General features: G+C 40.9%; 1 protein-coding gene across 3 annotated transcripts in view; it reads left to right on the plus strand.

The window, feature by feature from the left end:
• The window catches only part of DSTYK (dual serine/threonine and tyrosine protein kinase), a 57,706-nt gene that overhangs the window by 32,713 nt on the left and 5,989 nt on the right, over nucleotides 1-19,004 (plus strand). For all 3 annotated transcript variants that reach the window (XM_072648060.1, XM_072648059.1, XM_072648061.1), the window contains exons 3-11: nucleotides 6,120-6,798; nucleotides 7,620-7,852; nucleotides 8,290-8,373; nucleotides 9,301-9,477; nucleotides 10,669-10,798; nucleotides 11,154-11,310; nucleotides 11,714-11,846; nucleotides 14,784-14,897; nucleotides 16,719-16,833. In XM_072648060.1, the coding sequence (XP_072504161.1) occupies nucleotides 6,120-6,798; nucleotides 7,620-7,852; nucleotides 8,290-8,373; nucleotides 9,301-9,477; nucleotides 10,669-10,798; nucleotides 11,154-11,310; nucleotides 11,714-11,846; nucleotides 14,784-14,897; nucleotides 16,719-16,833 (1,822 nt within the window). The remainder of the gene's footprint in view (nucleotides 1-6,119; nucleotides 6,799-7,619; nucleotides 7,853-8,289; nucleotides 8,374-9,300; nucleotides 9,478-10,668; nucleotides 10,799-11,153; nucleotides 11,311-11,713; nucleotides 11,847-14,783; nucleotides 14,898-16,718; nucleotides 16,834-19,004) is intronic.

Raw genomic sequence — 19,004 nt, forward strand, 5'->3', positions numbered from 1 at the left:
TCTACTTGCATAACCATTTGGTAGTGGCTACATATTGTTCCTTTTCTCATTTGCTCTTCTTATTTAAAAGAATGAAACCATTCCCTACCCCCTACCCCCCCCCCCAGTTTTCTATCCACTGAAATCTTCTTCCTCTCCTCTGTGAGACTATTTCCTTTTATAGTGTGGTTTAAAGTTAGAACTGCCTGAGTTAAGTCTTGGCTCTCTGCCTTTTACTTGGGCAAATCACTTAAATTCTATCTGCCTCTGTTTCCTTATCTGTAAAATGAGGATGATAACTCTGCACTGACACCTCACAGGGTTATTTTGAGGAAAGTACTTTGCAAACTGTGAAGCACTATAAAAATGTGCTCTGGTGTTGATATTCTGGTTATTAGGAGAGCATGAGAGGAGGAAGACTAGAAATGAAGCAGAGATGATATTTGCTTCTCTGACTTGGATTTTTTTCAAGTTATTAGTTGGTATTCTGTGATTATTCCTGTGAAAGGCTTCTGATGTTGTTTTGATGCATTTGCATTAAGTGAACATTTTGTCTTCCCTTGCTGCTAACCCCTTTATTGAAAAGAGGTGCTTCCCAGACTCCCTATTGTCAGGCTGCCAAGCCGACTTGTCTGTGAACTTAAGGTGCAAGGTGGGGCATAACAGGATATTTTAAGTGGATTGATGTTCAGAAGCAGAAATATTAGAAAGACCCCAACTAGCAAATTAATTTAAATTTCTGTCTACATGAATACTTTCATCTCTAATTATATGATTGTTTGAAATAAAATTTTCCCCTCTTCATTAATATCTCTCAATGAAATTGTAATTTTGCATTTCCCAGAAGGCTTTTCTTACACCAATGCCTGTCATTGAGGTACAAGAGCTTACTTAAATTAACAAGGTTTTACTTTGTGGAAGAGTTATAAACACTCGTTTTTTTTTTCCTTGCTAGGAAATTAGCTTCTTTGTTAGTCTTACTTTGGTAGCTTTTAGAGCACTGCTAAATAACCTAGGAGGATTCTAATGTAGTGTCTAGTTGAAGAGCAAATGGGGGTAGGATTGGAGTTGGGAATGAGGAAGCTATAGTGTAAAGGGATGTTCTGTCTGGAGAAAAGAAGATTTTTGAAAGATTGTTGTCTTCTATAGGACTGGCATATGGAAGAAGGACTTCTTGACTCCACAGTGCAGAATTAGGGATATTAGGAAACCCTGAGTTTAAGCTCAATGTAAGGAAGTGTTTCCTACAATTTGGGTTATCCCAACATGGAGTGAACTGCCTTTGGAAGCAGTGAGTATCCAGTCACAGATGTTCAGGCATGGGCTGTGCTGGACCATCACTTTCTAATGACGTCATAAAAGGTATTATGCTTTAGGTAGATTTTTTACTAGGTAACTACTAAGAACCCTTTTGTCTTGGAAAGTATGGGATTCTAAAGGGTACTTCACAGCAAAAAAAGATTTTGGAAGAGGAATAGGGGTAAGAGGAGGATATAGAGTTATGGTTAGGAAGGAATATTACAAGAAAAAAAGATGAAAATGCTTGTATGGGAGAGAGGAGAAAAGAAAAAATATTCAGAAAATATACTTCGTGTAAAGAAACCTTGACTATGAGGTAAAAGGAAAGGGGAAAGTTAGAGATGTATTGAAAAGAGATAGGGAGGTTCAAGCATAGGCTAAATTATAGATTCTTAGAAAGCAGGTACTTGTCTTCTCTGTTTTTGTATTTCCTTCCTTCCTTCCTTCCTTCCTTCCTTCCCTCCCTCCCTCCCTCCCTCTTTCCCCCAATATATTACATTAATATATAGCACAGTATAGTATTCTTAGCCAAACCTCTCATTAAATTAAGGGTCTATAGGATGGAGAGTGGAATAGTTTTCTTGCTTCACTACTATATACATATATATATATATATATATATTTTTTTTTTTGCTAAATGTTACTAACTGATCTGAACCTGAAGGAAAGAATAAGTTTTCCTAACAGGCAAAAGCAAAGAGATTAAAATTTTGGTCTTCAATGTTAAGGGTAATTCTGCTAAAAGATAATCTGAAGAAAGATTTCAAACAACCCAAACCTTCTTGTATGTCCCATTTCCCCTTGCTGCCTCTCTCCTGCTTCTACATCAACTTTCTTTTCACCTTTTCCTTGGGGCTAGGTCATTTGAATAGTAGGTAGCTTCCAGAATCTTGGTTTGTAGTTGAGTGTGCTTTTAGCCTGCAGAAGCAGGGTTCTTAGAGTGTTAAAGGTGCTGTTTTCTCTTTGACTTCCTTTCCTGATTGCTGGCTCCTAAAGGGGAGAGAGCAAAGAGAATAGAACCATGTTTCATAGGCATGTACTTTGCGGTCAGTGTGGCCAACATATAACTTTTACATAGATTGCCTTTAAAGATGTCATAAGAAGTAATTTCCCCCAGCATCTCTGTCCCCCATTCCCATGTCTGGCAACCCACATTCTTTGAAACATCTCTCTTTTTCAAATTTGAAGCTTACTTACATTTTTTCTCTCGTCCTTTTCTCAGAATAGTGAATGAATGAACAAATAAAGCATTTATTAAATACTTACTATGTACGCAGCACTCTGCTAAGTCCTGGGGATCCAAATACAAAGTGCCTGCCCTCAAGGAGCTACCATTTTAATGGGAAATCAATACGTAGGGCAAGTCTCCACTTAAAGTCAGATGAAAAGGCCTCCTGGTTTTCAGAGTGCAACAGCAAAAGAGATGAACGTGATGATGATAACAATAGGCAACATTTATATAGAACTTCAAGGTTTGCAAAGTGCTTTACCTGTGTTAGAGCATTTGACCTTCATAACAACCCTGTGAAATAGTTGCTGTTATTACCCTGCATTTTACAAATGAGGAAGCTGAGCCTCACAGAGCTTAAGTAACTTGCTTCAGTTATTCAGCCAGGAAGTATCTGAAGCAGGATTCAAATTCAGGTCTTCTGGACTTCAAGTCTAGCCCTTGGTGCACTATGCTGCCTAGTCCTTCATGGTTCACTGGATCTTAAAATTCATAAAACGTCATTTACCAATGATGGGAAATGGAGGAACAACTTTATTATCATGGGTGTCCGTTATTTAAGCAGGTAGCATAAAGAATACTGTGTAATTCTCTGCCCTCAAAACATGATTGTTACCTTTCTTTTTAATTACTTATATAGCAGAACATACAAAAGGTATCATTCTTTCAAATAACTGATACTGATGAGGTATGTCTAGCACCTTTGCATTTGGGTGTTAACAACATATCTATCTGCTTGCATCATAATGTCCTCTTGTTTTTTATAAAATCCTGAGTACCTGAGGTGGAAATTATGTTCCCTTTTACAAGTCTTACTTGTGTCTTACTTTCTGGGAATTTTTCCTTCACAGGGAGAAAAACTAGTTGCCAGTTTTTTGTTGGCCTTTGGTTGTCTTACATAGATCTTAGTAGTCCTGTAAAAGCTGGTGCTTTAAAAAAAGTAAGAAATACATATAATATTAATTTTTTCATTATTAAAAATGTCTAGTTTTACATTTCTTTTTTCTTCCCCTCCTCTTCAAAAAAGATGAATTTTGAAATTTTCTGAATGATATTTGGCTCATTACAGCACTTTTCAATCCTGCCAACAAAATTTATAGTTTCGTAGCAATTCCGATAGTCTGGGAATTAATTTATCCATGGGATTCGGAAGGTGCCTTTTAAGAGCAATCTTTTCAGGAATTTGTAATGACTGAATGAGGATTATAAAATAACCTTTTGACACTCTGAAAATTCTTTTTCTCTGACCTAAGAGTAAAATCTCTTACTTAGTTCTGCTTTGTTTCATTGTTTGGACAAGGTGTAAATACCAATTTCAGATAAAGAAGGATCTTCTGAATTGATAGGATATGAGCCAATCTACATATTCTGCTTGGAAAATAGTTTAAGATTAATAGTAAAGAAAGGCTTTAAGGTTGCATTCCTTTCTCATCTTTGCCATCACATAGTCCTGTACCTCTCTGGCTCACTTCTAACTGTATTAATTATTATTTTTCACTCCCTGTCTCCTGGAGACAGCTCTGGCTTCCCCTTTTGTTTACAGCCATTGGCATGAGTCATCTCTTCATGGTGAATATTGCAGAATCACATATCCCATTCCAGTCTAATTTGTACACTTGCCAAGTCTATGCCAGCAGCAGGCCTTGTTTTTTGACTTTCTTCATGGTCAGAGTAGACAAACTTCAGTAAATTAATTAAGGGACTGGGGAGGCGAAAAGGGAATTGAATAACATAACTATTCCTATTCCTTTTGTTATATACAGGATGCGTTTTTGGAAGGCCTATCAAACTGTACCAAATATATTAGCCTTCTAGGGAATTTGGAAATTCCTCTGAACCCATTTTGTGATGAATTTGCACATATGTGGTCATTGAATTAATTTGCTTTGAAGAACCTTTATTTAGAAAATAAAATTTCTGGTTCTGGTTTACATAGTATGTATATCTTAAGAGAAGTCAGTAGAAACCTAGAAATTTGACTTTTTCCTTTTTAACTTAGAGTTTTTATTTTTAAAAGTCATCTCCCCCCTTTCACCTCCATATTTACCCTGGAAAATATCCCAATTCAATTCCTATGTGGAAATTCTTTTTTATTTGGGAACTTACAGGGTTTGTTTCCAGGGCATTTGTGTATTTGCCCCTTCTTACTGTCATTTGAATTTCTTTGAAGTGAAACTCTGGTATGTGACTCAGGATGTTGAAAATAGGTTTGCGCTAAATAGAAGGGAGGGGTGTCAAATTAGCCTTCTAAGCAGAATAGTTCTAGTGCATTTTATGGTGTAGATGGACCAGCCAATCTCATCTTGGCACAGCAGCTTTGGGTGGAGAGTAGGTGGATTTGTGCAGTTTGGCCTTAGATTCAAAACACTGAGTTTGCTAGAGCACATTTCAGCATATGAGAACTTAGTCAAAGTGACTAGCTGAATAAAATCACCAATTTGAGAACTGAAATAAAATTGTTTGGAACCTCTTTGGGGTGAACAGGAGGCCAAGACCTATAGGGTCTCTGTGGGATGAGAAGGATTGTAAAAACTCAGAAATACCTGCTGCATGGAAAGAAGAATGAGTGAAAGCAACAGTCTGGTATTTCTCCCTCCTTCTTAGCAGCTGAGAAAAGAAGCACAATAGAGACTTATTTAGGAGGTAGGGGAATAGGAGGCTGAGTGTTCTATAAGCCTCCATTAAAAAGATTTATTACCCAGATAAAGTAAGGAAGGGATATAATATCTGTCCGAAAGAGAGTGAATGGTTGGTCTTTGGAAATCCATTTTTATTTGAAATCCAGATACCTAATAGCTGCTAGGAATGTGAAGTTTGGACAGACTAATACACAGTTCATTTTAGACATTGTAAAATACACCAGTTTGCAAACCTTAGAAACCTCATGAGCATGTATGTACGATAGGAGCCCCCAAGTTAATGCTCTAGGGCTGGAACTTGCCTAGGCAAGGCCACTGGAAGAATCTCAGGGACTTCAGTCCACTGTGAAGGAGACAGGAACACCTGGGATGTCAGGTGCTTAGAGAAACTAGCAAGAGGAAGAGAAGCTTAGCCACCCAAGATGGTCCTTAAAACTCCTAGAAGCCCCATTTCCCTTTCTGCTTGGTGTCTCAGAGTCATCTGAGAGTAAAAATAAGGAGTTTGGGTTGAAGTAGCTAAAGTTTGAGGTTACCTATAAACTTCTAGGAGAGGCCGGTCTTAACTTTTACAGCGAATGCCACCATCAGTCTGCCTGTTTTTACTCTCCTACCAGCTTGTTTATTCCTCAGCCTGTCCTTGGTGTAGTCTTTCCTTCTTCCTTCCACCTCATTTGGTGCCCAGGGCATTAGTGGTAGCTTAAGTAGGCTGGGGAAGTAGAGATTAAATGCTCTTTTAGCCTAAAATGACCAAAGGGGCCTCCTCACTTTCATCCTAGCTTTTTAGCTTTTTTTTTTTTTTTTTGTTATTGAAACTCCTCATGTGAATGGATACCTAAGTGGACTGTACCCAAAACTGAGGTGAAATAGGTGGAAAACTAACAGATCATACGTTTAGGGCAGCCAGATTCTGGCTTTGATTTAGGAGCACAGTTAGGAATAGAGTGGTGTTGATCTGGTCCCCTTCCACTTTCCAGGAAGTGGACGTTGTGGTTGTGCCGTGCTGCAGGTTCCAGCCCCCAGTGGATACTCTAGGTGAGTTAGTGAATGGTGTCTTGCCTGTGGTGATCTTTGCCATCAACAAGGATGTGCTAGCAGAAAGAGATGAGGAAGAACTGAGAGATATCCGAGAACGGCTTTCTCTGCCTATATTCTTTTTCAAAGTGCCGAAGCTGGGCTCTGAGCTGATTTCCCCTAACTCTTCCCCCAAGAAAAGAATGGAGACTGAAAGATCATCACTTCACCGACAGCTAGTTGATCTGAGCTACCTGAATGATAATCATCATAACTGTGGGACCCCTAGCCTAAAGGCCAAAGCTCAGAGCATGTTGGTGGAACAGAGCGATAAGCTAAGACAATTGAATGCATTCACTCATCAGGTGCTACAAACGCACCTTGTAGATGCTGCCACGGTTCTGAACCTGGTGCACTGCCGGTGCCTGGATATCTTTATTAATCAGGCCTTTGACATGCAGCGGGACCTGCAGATTACTCCAAAGCGGCTTGAGTACACTCGAAACAAGGAAAATGAGTTGTATGAATCACTGATGAACATTGCCAACCGCAAGCAGGAGGAGATGAAGGATATGATTGTGGAGACTCTCAATATCATGAAGGAAGAACTTCTGGAAGATGCTGCCAACATGGAGTTCAAAGGTAGGTTTCTGAGTGATTGACAGGGAACTCTGTAGGAGGCTGGGCATACTAGATCTTCTGACCCTTTTCTTGAATTTGTAGAAACTGAGCATATAAATTTGTAGAATCAAAAGGCATCACTAGGTCAACTTTTCCTTCTTCTTGCTCTCAGGGATCGTGCAGTAAATAATCTAGCGAGATGAAAATATTTACCTCTTTCTCTCTCCAGAAAGTTCCACAATTATTAATGTATGTGTAGCCATACATTTGTCTGAATATTGAGAATTTCTTCTTAACATCTAGCCTTAATTTGTAGTATGAAACTGTTTTTTGCTTGTTTAGTCAGTCTGTTTAGTCAGTCCCCAGTGGAAATGGGTCTGTTGTACCAAGAGATGCTGCACCTAAACTTACGGAGTGTAGGTTAGCAGGCTAGGTTTCCTATGACTTTTCAGACAGGTAAAGGAGTAGCTCTAATGAATTGCCCTTGTGGAGATGGTGCTGAGGCATGCTTGGGGGTACAGGAAGGAAGGCCACAGTGATTAAAACTAATGTTCTAAATATTAACCCCCTCTCTTACCAAGATTCTGTTTCCTTTATGCCCTCTCTAGACAGAGCATTGACTAAGTGGTGCAGTAGGAGGGCATGTGATGTCCTCCATTTCGTGACCTCTAGTTATACCACTAGTCTTCAAGCTTCATGCCTGGAGTTGTTCTGTCTACCACCCAGGTATTTCTGTAGCCACTGTCAGTGCTTTGGAACTTTTGACATAGGTGACCCTTCTGTTCAATATACCATTGCCTTTTCCCCATTTGCTGACTAGCTCCCATCCTTACCTCCCATAGATGTCATCATCCCTGAGAATGGGGAGCCAGTGGGCACAAGAGAAATCAAGTGCTGTATCCGTCAGATTCAGGAACTCATCATCTCTCAGCTTAACCAGGCTGTGGCCAATAAACTGATCAGCTCAGTGGACTATCTTCGTGAGAGCTTTGTGGGAACCCTGGAACGGTGTCTACAGAGCCTGGAAAAGTCCCAAGATGTTTCAGTCCACATCACGAGTAACTATCTCAAACAGGTACCTAAAAGATTGATTTTTAAAAACAAAGATTGGTGATGAATGAAACAATATTCATACCTAACTCCCAGATTTATAGCTACAAGCTTTCCTTTTATCTAGTCTTATTTCCCCAGAATGACTAACACCTCCATCTTGAGTGTCATTTCCCCCATCCATCTGTCTACCACCTAGGGGAGGTGTTTATAAGCATTAAAATGACAGAAAGGTGGAAAAAGGGAGAGGAAAGAAGCCCAGGGGCTGTCAGACCCTCACAGGAGATCACTAATGTCTGAATATTTGGGCATTGACCTTGTTCTTATTAAATTGGCATAAAGGACAGACCTGAGGACCCTGAGGCTAGGATGTTCTCTTGAAGCAAGTATCTGATTTTTCCTTTTCTGAAACAGACACTTCATTCAGGGCATGGTGACTTGGCAGTCTGTGTTCTCTTTCAGATCTTAAATGCTGCCTATCATGTTGAAGTTACATTTCACTCAGGGTCAACAGTAACCAGGATGGTGTGGGAACAGATCAAACAGGTACGGGTGACTGGCTGGATCACAGAAGCCTAGATTTAAAGTTTGAACTTATAGGTCTTGTGGGCCCAAACCCCTCACTTAACAGGTAAGGAAACTGAGGCCCAGAGAGGGTAAATGATCTGCCCAGATTCCCAGGTAGTAATTGGTAGAGCTGGGATTCAAACCAGGGCTCACTTTACTCCATATCCAGCTTGTTGTTGCTTAGTCATTATTCAATCATGTCTGACTCTTCGTGACCCCACTTGGGGTTTTCAAGGCAGAGATACTGGAGTGTTTCACCATTTCCTTCTCCAGCTTGTTTTACAGATGAGGAAGCTGAGGCAACCAGAGTGAAGTGACTTGCCCAGGGTCCCATAGCTAGTAAGTCTGAGGCCAAGTTTGAACTTAGGAAGATGAATCTTCCTGACTCCTGGCCAGGCGCTCCATCCCCTGAACCACCTAGCTACTTTCCACTAAAATGATATCCACTAGAGGACTCAGAGGAGTCTCTGTTGGCCCAGATCTCCAGGATATTTCTTTGAACAAGGCAACCACAGACCTCTGCTCTTTCCCGTTAGATCTCCCTTTCCCACCAACTGAATATTTTTCTTGCCTGGGCTCTGTTGTGTCACCTGAGATAGTGGGTGTGGTCTCTGCTATAGAACTTAGGCTAGCTGGTAGTCTTTAAACTCCAGAGTGATGCTTCATCAGCCACATCTCATACTTGATAGTACTGGATGGATTTTTCCTGGGACTTATGATCTTGGAGGCTCTTAAGCTTCCCTCTTGGTTGGTGTCTCCCATTGTAATGCTACTATTCTGCATTGTAAGGATTAGAGTCCCAAATCTTAAATACTTTCTCATTTTTGGTGCCTTCTTTTATTGGCATTGAGTCTTGTAGCTTTTGCATATTATTTATTCTTGATCTCACTGCTTCTGTCTTGACAGATTATCCAGCGAATCACATGGGTAAGTCCACCTGCTATTACTCCAGAATGGAAGAGGAAGGTGGCCCAGGATGCCATTGAGAGTCTCAGTGCCTCCAAGCTAGCCAAGAGCATTTGCAGCCAGTTCCGGACCCGGCTTAATAGCTCTCATGAGGCATTTGCAGCCTCCCTTCGGCAGGTGGGCCTATGGAGGAGGTGATGCATTTGTTTCAGAAAGAGTGATGCCTCTGTTTGTCAGTCTGTATTGACTTGACTTTGTTCTATTTGGAAATTTGTAAATCTGTTTATTTTTAAATTATACAAATGTGTTCTATTCATTCCCTTTATAAAATGTTACTCTTGCTTTCTGATAGCTTTCCTTGCCCTTCAATAGAACCTTTCTTTGTAATCAAAATATATAGTTAAGCAAAACAAGTCAACTCAGTGGCTATTTATGATAGCCTTATTCTGCACTATCACTTGCCATCTCTTAGCCAAGAGGTGGGAAGCATGCTTTGATCCTCTGAAGTCATGATTGGTCTATTTACTTTCCACATATGTATTTGTTTAAACCCAGTTCATGGGGAAGGAGAAGCTCAAATGATTTCCCCTGTTTCACAGAGTGAGCAACAGAAGAGTCGAGGTGGGGGACAGGACATATCCGAGTTACAAAGCATTCTAGGTGCTGTGTCATAGATTTCAAGCTAGAAAAGACCTTAGAGATGATTTAGTCCAATCCCTTTGTTTTGAAGATGTGGAAGGAAGAATGGAAGGAAGGAAGAAATGAAGGAATGAAGAAAGAAAACAAACATTTACTAAGTGCCTACTAAGTGTCAGGCACTACGTTAAGTTCTTTACAAATATTATCTCATTTGATCCTCACAACCATCTTGGGAGGTAGGTGCTATTATCCCCATTTTACAGATGAGGAAACTGAGACAAACAGAGGTTAAATGATTTTCCCAGGGTTACACAGCTAGTAAATATCTGAGTCCAGAATTGAATTTAGGGCTTCCTGACTGACTCTAGGTCTAGCGTTCTGTCCACTGTCCTACCAGCTGCCTCAGACACTAGGGAGAGCTAGTAATATGGTGGTAGGTTTAGAGCTAGAGGAGACCTTTGATGACATTTAGTGTGATACCCTTATTTTACACATGAGGAAACACAGAAAGGGAAAGTGAGTTTTTCAAAGTCACACAAGTAGCAGAGTCAGGTTTTAAACAAAGGTTCTCAGACACTCAATCTAATCCAGGAGCCAGGTATCCTGGCTTGCTACAGCTTTGTAACATCTTGTTCTTTCAAGTGGGGAGGAGGGTTATGATTGGGGTTGCCTTTAACCAGACTTCTAGGCAGAAAGGTCATAGTCATATCTCTCCTGTTTACTCTCCAGTTGGAAGCTGGTCACTCAGGCCGGCTAGAGAAAACTGAAGACTTGTGGCTGAAGGTTCGGAAAGATCATGCCCCACGCTTGGCCCGTCTTTCCCTGGAGAGCCGCTCCCTGCAGGATGTCTTGTTGCATCGTGAGTCTCTGTAATTTCCCCTGAGTTAGATAAAAGAAGGGGCTGGAGACCAGCTAATTCTGTCTCAACCCTGGTGAAAATACCAATCCCAGGGATCTCTAGGAATTCTTTTCCATCCTTGTGAATCTCTGTAAACCATTAATTCATTTTTAAACTACTGAAGTTCCTCATTTGGATCTGCCATTTGTACAGCCCAGACAGCACCAACATGTATCAACTAAACCAGATAAATCACTTCCAAAGGTCTTGGAATCACACCAGTTATGTTTGCCTTATAGATAATAGTTCTCCACTAACTAGGCACTCAGAGAGAGCTCATTGAGCCCTAGCCCTCCTTTGTCTCTGTGCCTTGTAGGTAAACCTAAACTGGGCCAGGAGCTAGGCCGGGGACAGTATGGTGTGGTGTACCTGTGTGACAACTGGGGAGGCCATTTCCCCTGTGCTCTGAAGTCAGTTGTCCCTCCAGATGAGAAGCACTGGAATGATTTGGCATTGGAGTTTCACTATATGAGGTGGGTCATGGTTCAGTCTGTCTGGCCAAGGATGCATCAAAGCAGCCAGAGCTCTGGCTTAAGTTGTCTACCCCAAATCTAAGGGATGTCTGCTGGTGTCCTTTCTCTGCATTGCTCAGTGCTGGGCTGTTGTAGATTAGTGCTTAAAACTGAATTCCCTCCAAGGCCAAGGCTGCTTTGGGAGCCTAAAACCCTTCCTTTTCCAGTTTCCTTTCCCTATCTTTCTGTGTTACCTTCCTCCCTGGTCATAGAGGCTCCGCTCCTTTAAGGTTCCTGGCCTGGGAAGCGGGTCAGATTTCTGTCCTCTGGCCTACTCTAGAGATCCTTTCTTCCCTGAGTCCTGGCATGCCTTACAGGAATGGGGCATGTGGTTTGCAGCCCAGACCCCTCTCCCTCCTACCAGGTCTCTGCCCAAGCATGAGCGTCTGGTGGATCTTCACGGTTCCGTCATCGACTACAACTACGGCGGTGGCTCCAGTATTGCAGTGCTGCTCATCATGGAGCGGCTACACCGGGACCTTTACACAGGGCTGAAGGTGAGGGCAGGGAGATAATACAGGCCAGCTTGACTACTAAATTTACAGCTCCCCTCACTCTTCCTCCCTTCCTTCTCAGAGCTTCCAGGTTTTCACAGAATATTGTTAGTTTCCTTGATTCCCTTGTTGCTTGATTCCAAGAGACCTTGGATATTTTTATCTCAGAAATGCTTCCTTTCTATAGGGTGTATTTAAGTATATCAAGACAACTGTCATCTATAATTTTAACTTTCCACGCTTGTTAGTGAAATCCAGACTCCTTAGTGTAACGCACAGCTTCTAAGGTTTTAGTGTGTGGGTGAATGGCTCTTTGTTCAGCTAAAAAATATTAATTGAGTACCTACTATGTATAAAATACTTTGCTTTTTGTTTACCTTCTGGCTTTCACCCACATAACTTTTGAACATGCTTTCCCAAAAGATGATAGTAAATTCCTGATCACCTTGTTCAATTACTTGTTAAACTGTTGGAAGAGCCTTTTTCATTTTGAACCTCTTTCTTTCTTTCCCTTGGCCACCTCATGTCTCTTTACACTTTCTTTATGCAGACGATTCTCATATCTTTGTTTTCAGTCCTGACAGCTCTCTTGAGCTCTTGTCCTAGTTTTCCAATTGTTTGCAGGACATTTCCACCTAGGTATGTGTCTGGTGCTTTGTACTTAAGCCCAAGACTGACATTATCATCTTCCTTCTTAAAACCAACTCCTCCTCAACTGCTGTTTCTGTGTATAACTATTATCTAAGTCATCCAGATTCAAAACCTTGGTCATCTTTGACTCCTCCTTCATCTTCCACATCAGATTATTTGTCAAGTTCCACTGAGTCTGCTTTGTCAATGTCTCTATTATCCATCCTCATCTTTCTGTTCTCAGAAATATCACTGTAGTTGAGACCCCCTAACCAGCCTTTCTACTCTTTTCCTTCCTGTGTAACCTATGTGCAGCTACTAGGGTAGCTTTCCTAAAGCAAAGCTCTGGTCCTTGGACTTCCCTGATTAAAAACAAAACCATCCTTCAATATCTCTCCATTGCCTGTTGAATAACATCTAAACTCAGCCTGGCATGTAGTTGACTTCAACCAGCCTTTCTGGTCTTACCTCTCTGTATACCCCTGCCTTCCCATGCCCTATACACCAGCCAGATTAGACTCTTCACTTTTAACATGAATGTGCTTTGTTTATGCTGCTTCCTCTGAAATGCACCTCTACCCCTTACCCTCCCAATTTCTGCCTGTGGAAATTCTAGACATCTTCAAACCCCATCTCAAATACCAGTTCCTGATTCCCTCAGCCAGATGTGATCTGTCTCTCCTTTGAACACCCATAATTCTGTCCCTTTTATGGAATTAATCTTCCCTTCTGCCTTGTGTTTCAATTATCTGTCATCCTCTTTTCCATTTTTTAAGCCTCTTCATAAGAGCAGGGACTGCCCCTTATTCACTATATTTGTTCCCTTGGTGCCATGCTCATAGTAGGTTACTTAATGAATATTTGTGGCATTGTGGGGAATATAAAGACATAACACAGACCATATACTCAAAAAACAAAAAGCTAATTGAGGAAGAGCTATACTATAGAACAGATAGTTAAAAATACAAACCAGATTATCATTGAAAGATGAGTGATACAGACTTTAAGAAGATGTGAGCATGTGGTTTGCAGCTCAGACCCCGCTCCCTCCTGCCAGATTTCTGCTCACGCATGAGCTGGAATGAACACAAAACTTTATAATGTAGGCAGGTCTAAGCTGGCCCTTAAAGGATGGCTAAGATATAGATAGGCAGAGAAGGATGTTCCCAGCAGGAGGAATAGTGATCAAAGGCACAGTGAAAGAAATTCCTAAAGTTTTTTGGGAAGGAGGGAGCAGATAATAGAAAAATAAGACTGAATCAGGGTGTTGGTTTAGTGAAATTGTAGGAGATAGTTAGAAAGATACACTAGGGTTCAGTGATGGAGGGCCTTGAATACCATGCTAAGGAAGAACCTTTTCAGCCTTTGAAGGCTTTTGAATGAAAGGCAGGAGTTATAGCTAAGCTTTGAGTTAGATGTTGAATTTCCTTTGTCCAAAGCAGCAACGGTAAAGGGAAGTGCGTAGCTTTTCTTAATCGGCCTGCAGAGAAGTTCCCCTTCCGACTGTAGTGGGAGCTGTGGGGGAAGAGGAAAGCATTTACCACAGAGCATCTGGCTGGGTCCCCTCCCACTGAATCCACATGGTGCCAGGCATAGGGAGGTCTCAACAGCAGGTCAGGGGGAAATGTAGAAATGCTGCAACGGACCAGGAACTTGGTGAAACATTGAACTGATCATTGGTTTAATGTGGGAAAGAATCCTCAAAGTGGCTTTTTTCTCTTCATTTCTGAGAAGCTAGGATTAGTTCCCATCATCCATTCTGGTGTAGACCAGAGAGCTTCATTAGTATTTCCTGGTGGGTAATGTAACATCTGCTACAATGTAGAGTTCTGGGGGCTGGTCAGAGTGTTATAGACAGTTTGGGCATTGGTAACCCACAAAACCAAACCCTTGTGCTTAGCAAGAAGAGGAAATCTGTTTGAGAGATGTGGAGATGCTTGCAGTTAAGACTGAAGGGCAGTTCTGGTGTTTATCCAGGTTTCCTTCTTAGTCCAGGTATTATGAATGAAACTGTCTCTTCAGTCTTTTGGTTGTACTTAGTCCATGTAAAACGTGAGGATTGTCTGGCTTACCTCATTGTGATTCCCAAGGGATTTGATTTGTACTTGTCTTTCTTAAAGTTTCCTGTTCTTTGCTTCACCTCTCTCCTTTTCTATACATACCCAGTCTTTACTTCATAGTTCTCTCTTTCCACACTGGAGTACATTTGTCTCTTTGATAACCCCACTGAAGGTATCTTCATTTATTTGAACAACCAAGAAGTAGGGAGTTATCCTGAAGATGACAGGTGAATTTTGTTGTCTCTCACAGGCTGGGCTGATTCTGGAGCTGCGCCTACAGATAGCCCTGGACGTAGTGGAGGGAATCCGCTTTCTGCATAGCCAGGGGCTTGTCCACCGTGACATCAAACTAAAAAATGTGCTGGTAAGGGTTGCTCCCTAGGACACTTGCTATTGTGAGCTAAAGGGCCTGAGAGAAGGAATCTGGGTGGGAGAATTGAAGTAGAGGGGTGGTACATATGCTAACCACAAGTTGGATCTTGGACTTGTGGCCAGAGATACCTGGGAAGGGAGAGTGTCTGAGCAGAGAGATGGCAGACTGGTTTCAATGTGCCTCAGGCACATTCTGTCTTGGCTGGAAATGGAAATTGTGCTCCAAGAGGGATGAGATAGATCTAGGCAGCTTAGCAGGCAAAAACACATAACTTTGCTTTACACTTGTTACCTCAATTACAAAGAATTATCTTTTGATTCATTCTCCTTTAAAAGGAGTTTTGCTATTTCATCATCAATGCCATATATTTCTGGTGACTTGGTATAGAAATAGCAGCTATTTGGGGAGGAAGTCCTCAAAATTCTTTGAAGTGTGGCCTTATCCCTGGGAAATTCCCAGTCAGCTAAGCTGTAAGACTCAAGTCTTTTTTTTGGGATTTTTAGGGGAGAAAGCTATGGGGACTCTTAAGACTATTTGATCAGGGAGCCTCCTCTTGCCTTAATCATCTACTTTGTGGTATATATTTTTGGGCTTGAGGGGGCAGTTAGGATCAGAAACGCTTCTCTAGCTGAAGTTGTTTTGCAAGTGAATGTGAAGTCCAGGATTACCAGAAGACAGAAATCACCAATTTCAATAAACTAATGTTCTTTTCTTTTTTTTTGATGGGGTCATGAAACTGCTAAGTCAGGAGAATGTTGTAGCCATAGTTTATACCAATTTTAGCCATATATTTGATAAAATCTTTAATGCTGTTATGGAAAAAATAGACCTCACAGCATAGTTAGGTGAATTCAGATTTTGAATGGCTCAATGTACGTGGAGAAAGGAGGTCCATGATAGGGAGTACCTTGGGGATCTTTACTTGGCCCTGCAACATTTCATCTTTATCAGTGACTTGAATAAAAGCATAGATAGCATATTTGATAAGTTTTCAGATGATAATTGGGATAGTTAACCCACTGGATGACAGTCCGGGTTCCAAAAGATCTTAATAGGCCAGACTGTTGGGTCAGACTGAATAAGTATTACCTTTGGGTTAAAAAATTCACTTCACAAGTCAATTAGTTAAGGCAGCAGTTCATCTGATTCTTTGTAATATGAGTCAACAGTGTGATATGTAGGGCTGCCAAGAAGACTAATGATATCTTAGGCTATATTGAAAGACATCTGCCTACCAGGAATAAGGAGGTGACCATCCTGCTGTTTTCTGCCCTGGTCCAATCACATCTGGACTACTGTGTTGCGTGTGGGGTACCACATCTTCAGAAGGACATTGAAAAGCTAGAGAGCATCCAGAGAAGGATAACTAGGATGGGGGGAACCTTAATTTCATCTCATTTGAGGATGAGTTGAAAGATTAAATGATGTTTAGCCTGGAAAAGAGACAACATAAGAGTTGTTTTTGAAGACTTGTTACACTTTCTTTTTGACCCCCGGAGCAATGGATGCAAGGTAAAAAGAAGCCAATCTGATCTAAGGAAAAACTCGATAACAATTAGACCTATCCAGAAATGGAATATTTTGGGAAGTAATGGCTTCTCCTTCATTGGAGATCTTTAAACACAAACTAAATGAACACATTGGGTGTGTGGCAGAGGAAATTTTTTTTTCAGGTATATTTGAACCAGATTGTCACTGTGATCCTTTCTAACTCTGAAATTCTGAGATAACTAAAATCTAGGAGCTCCTCTTTGAAAGAGATTGGAAGGAGAAGAGTATTTTCACTTGACTGCTGCCTTGCTTTGTTTGCAGCTTGACAAGCAGAACCGAGCCAAGATCACCGACCTGGGTTTTTGTAAGCCTGAGGCTATGATGTCCGGTAGCATCGTGGGTACCCCAATCCATATGGCCCCAGAGCTCTTCACAGGTGAGACTGGTGGAGATAGTGGGGTTTGGGATATGGTTCAGCAACTTTCTGTGCTGTGAGTACCACCAAAAGAGCTGAGCCATACCGTTGAATAAAGCTGACAAGCTATAGCTAGAGGTAAGGGAGAAGGAAGCAAGGGGAGGAATAAAAGACAGAGAAAGAAGAAGGTATAGCGGTAGAGGAAGGAAGCAGAGAGAGAGAGAGAATGAGTGTCAACAGTACCACCAGCCAGTGTTTGAGGTACCGTTCTCAGATGCTGCTCATGCCTAGGCAGTGAAATCAGGCATCATATTCAACACACATACTGTGGGCCCAGGATTATGCATAGGTGCTGTGGGGGGAGAACATCAAGTAGAAGCAATGGTCCGTGCCTTCAAGGAGCTTATAATCTAGCAAGTGAGACTGTGCTAAAGTAGGTGAAATAGAGACCAATATGGAATGCCACAAATAAATAAGTGCCAATTATGTATACCATACTGTAATTGCTCTATAAGATCAGAGAAGAGGGAGGCTTTATGGAGAAGGTAGAATCTGAAATGAACTTTGAAAGATGCATAAGAGTTTCTGAATGGCATAGGGGAAAAGGGAAGACATTCCCAGGGTGTTGGGATTAGGAACATTAATGACAGCAGGGTGACAAGGCTGGTTAGAATAGGTTCATTTTTAGAAAGTCCTGGGAAAACTAATCTCATTATAGAAGACCTTGAAATCCAGGCAGGGGAATAAATTAGTAGGGGGACAGTTTTGTTTTGTTTTGTTTTTGAACAAAGGAGTGGCATAATAAATAAGTCCTGGGGTAAGAGAGAGAAGAGTGAGGCTGGGAGAGGGATGCCAGGATTCTTATCTTGGCTGGGCCATCAACCATCTCTATGACCTCTTGGTTTCCTCACATGTAAATGATCACTAAGGTTCCCTATCCTCATCCCCAGTCGGGCTCTAATTTTCTCTGATTGTGTGAGACATTTGTAGAGGATTAATTTTTTGAAAGCAGTATGTATTATGCAACATGTTTTTAGTAATATGTAATGTGGATTAGAAGAGAGACAAACTAGGGAAGTTACTATAGAAATAAAAATATGAGGATTAGATTGGTGGTAATTACACTGGAGAAAGGACACATTTGGGATAATGTTAAAGGAAGAGAGGACAGGACTTGGTGACTGCTGGATATGGAGAAAGAAGGATGATTCAAAGCTGAGCCTAAAGTTTTGAGCCTGGATTCCTAGGACAGTAGCAGTGCCACTGGACAGGAAAACTGGAAGGGGGATCTAAAGTTAGGATGTCATTTATTTGGCATCTCTCCTAGGATCTTGTCCACAGCCATTTACAAAGTGGAACTAATCCAAGGCTTGGCTGTCTAGAATAGGTCTGTACCTTGCCTTACCATTTCTTCCTTCAAAATGCCTCTTGAATTGGTTCTTTACTTTAGGTTTCCATTGCCATTATTTGAATCTAGGGCTTTGTAACTAGATTATTTTAGCAGCCTCTTATCTAGTTTTCATCCCTTGAGTAGCAGATTTTCATTTTAGTCTTTTCCTGCAGGTTTCTGTCAGACTAATGCTTTTTTAAAACATTTTTAACTTAGTTAATTTTCAATTAGCAATCATTATTTTCTCTTCTCATCTCTGCCCCTCCTGTGGAAAAAAAAATAAAAAAACCCCAAACCTTTGTAATAGACATGTGTAGTTAAGCAAAATGAATTGGACATGTCCAGAAATGTATGTCTCATTCTACATCCTGTGTTTATGACCTTTCAGATAGGAAGTAGATGGATGACCTGTTTTATAATCTGTCCTCTGAAATTGTGGCTCCTCATTATATTACAGAATTTTTAAACCTTTCAAAGCTGTTTGTCTTTGTAATGTTGTTATTGTATAAAATTATTCTCCTTGTTTCATTTCACAAGACATTCTTCTAAAACACCTTGTTTGGAAACAACAGCAAGTTAATCACTAAATTAAGTACAAGCTGCCGTGCCTGACTTTCAGTATCCTATATTCCTGGTTGTCCTATCCAACCTAATTTCCCATTATTTCTTAGTATTACTCTTTCTTTAGTGTGGTCTTCTTGTTCAGTTCAACTTCAGCTCCACAAATAGAATTCATTCATTTATTTAAAAGTAATGTACCATTTTATTTCTTCAATTCTGTATACTGAAAATGACATTTTAC

The sequence above is a fragment of the Notamacropus eugenii genome, chromosome 2 (genome assembly GCF_028372415.1).
Source record: "Notamacropus eugenii isolate mMacEug1 chromosome 2, mMacEug1.pri_v2, whole genome shotgun sequence".
Taxonomy (NCBI): Eukaryota; Metazoa; Chordata; class Mammalia; order Diprotodontia; family Macropodidae; genus Notamacropus; species Notamacropus eugenii.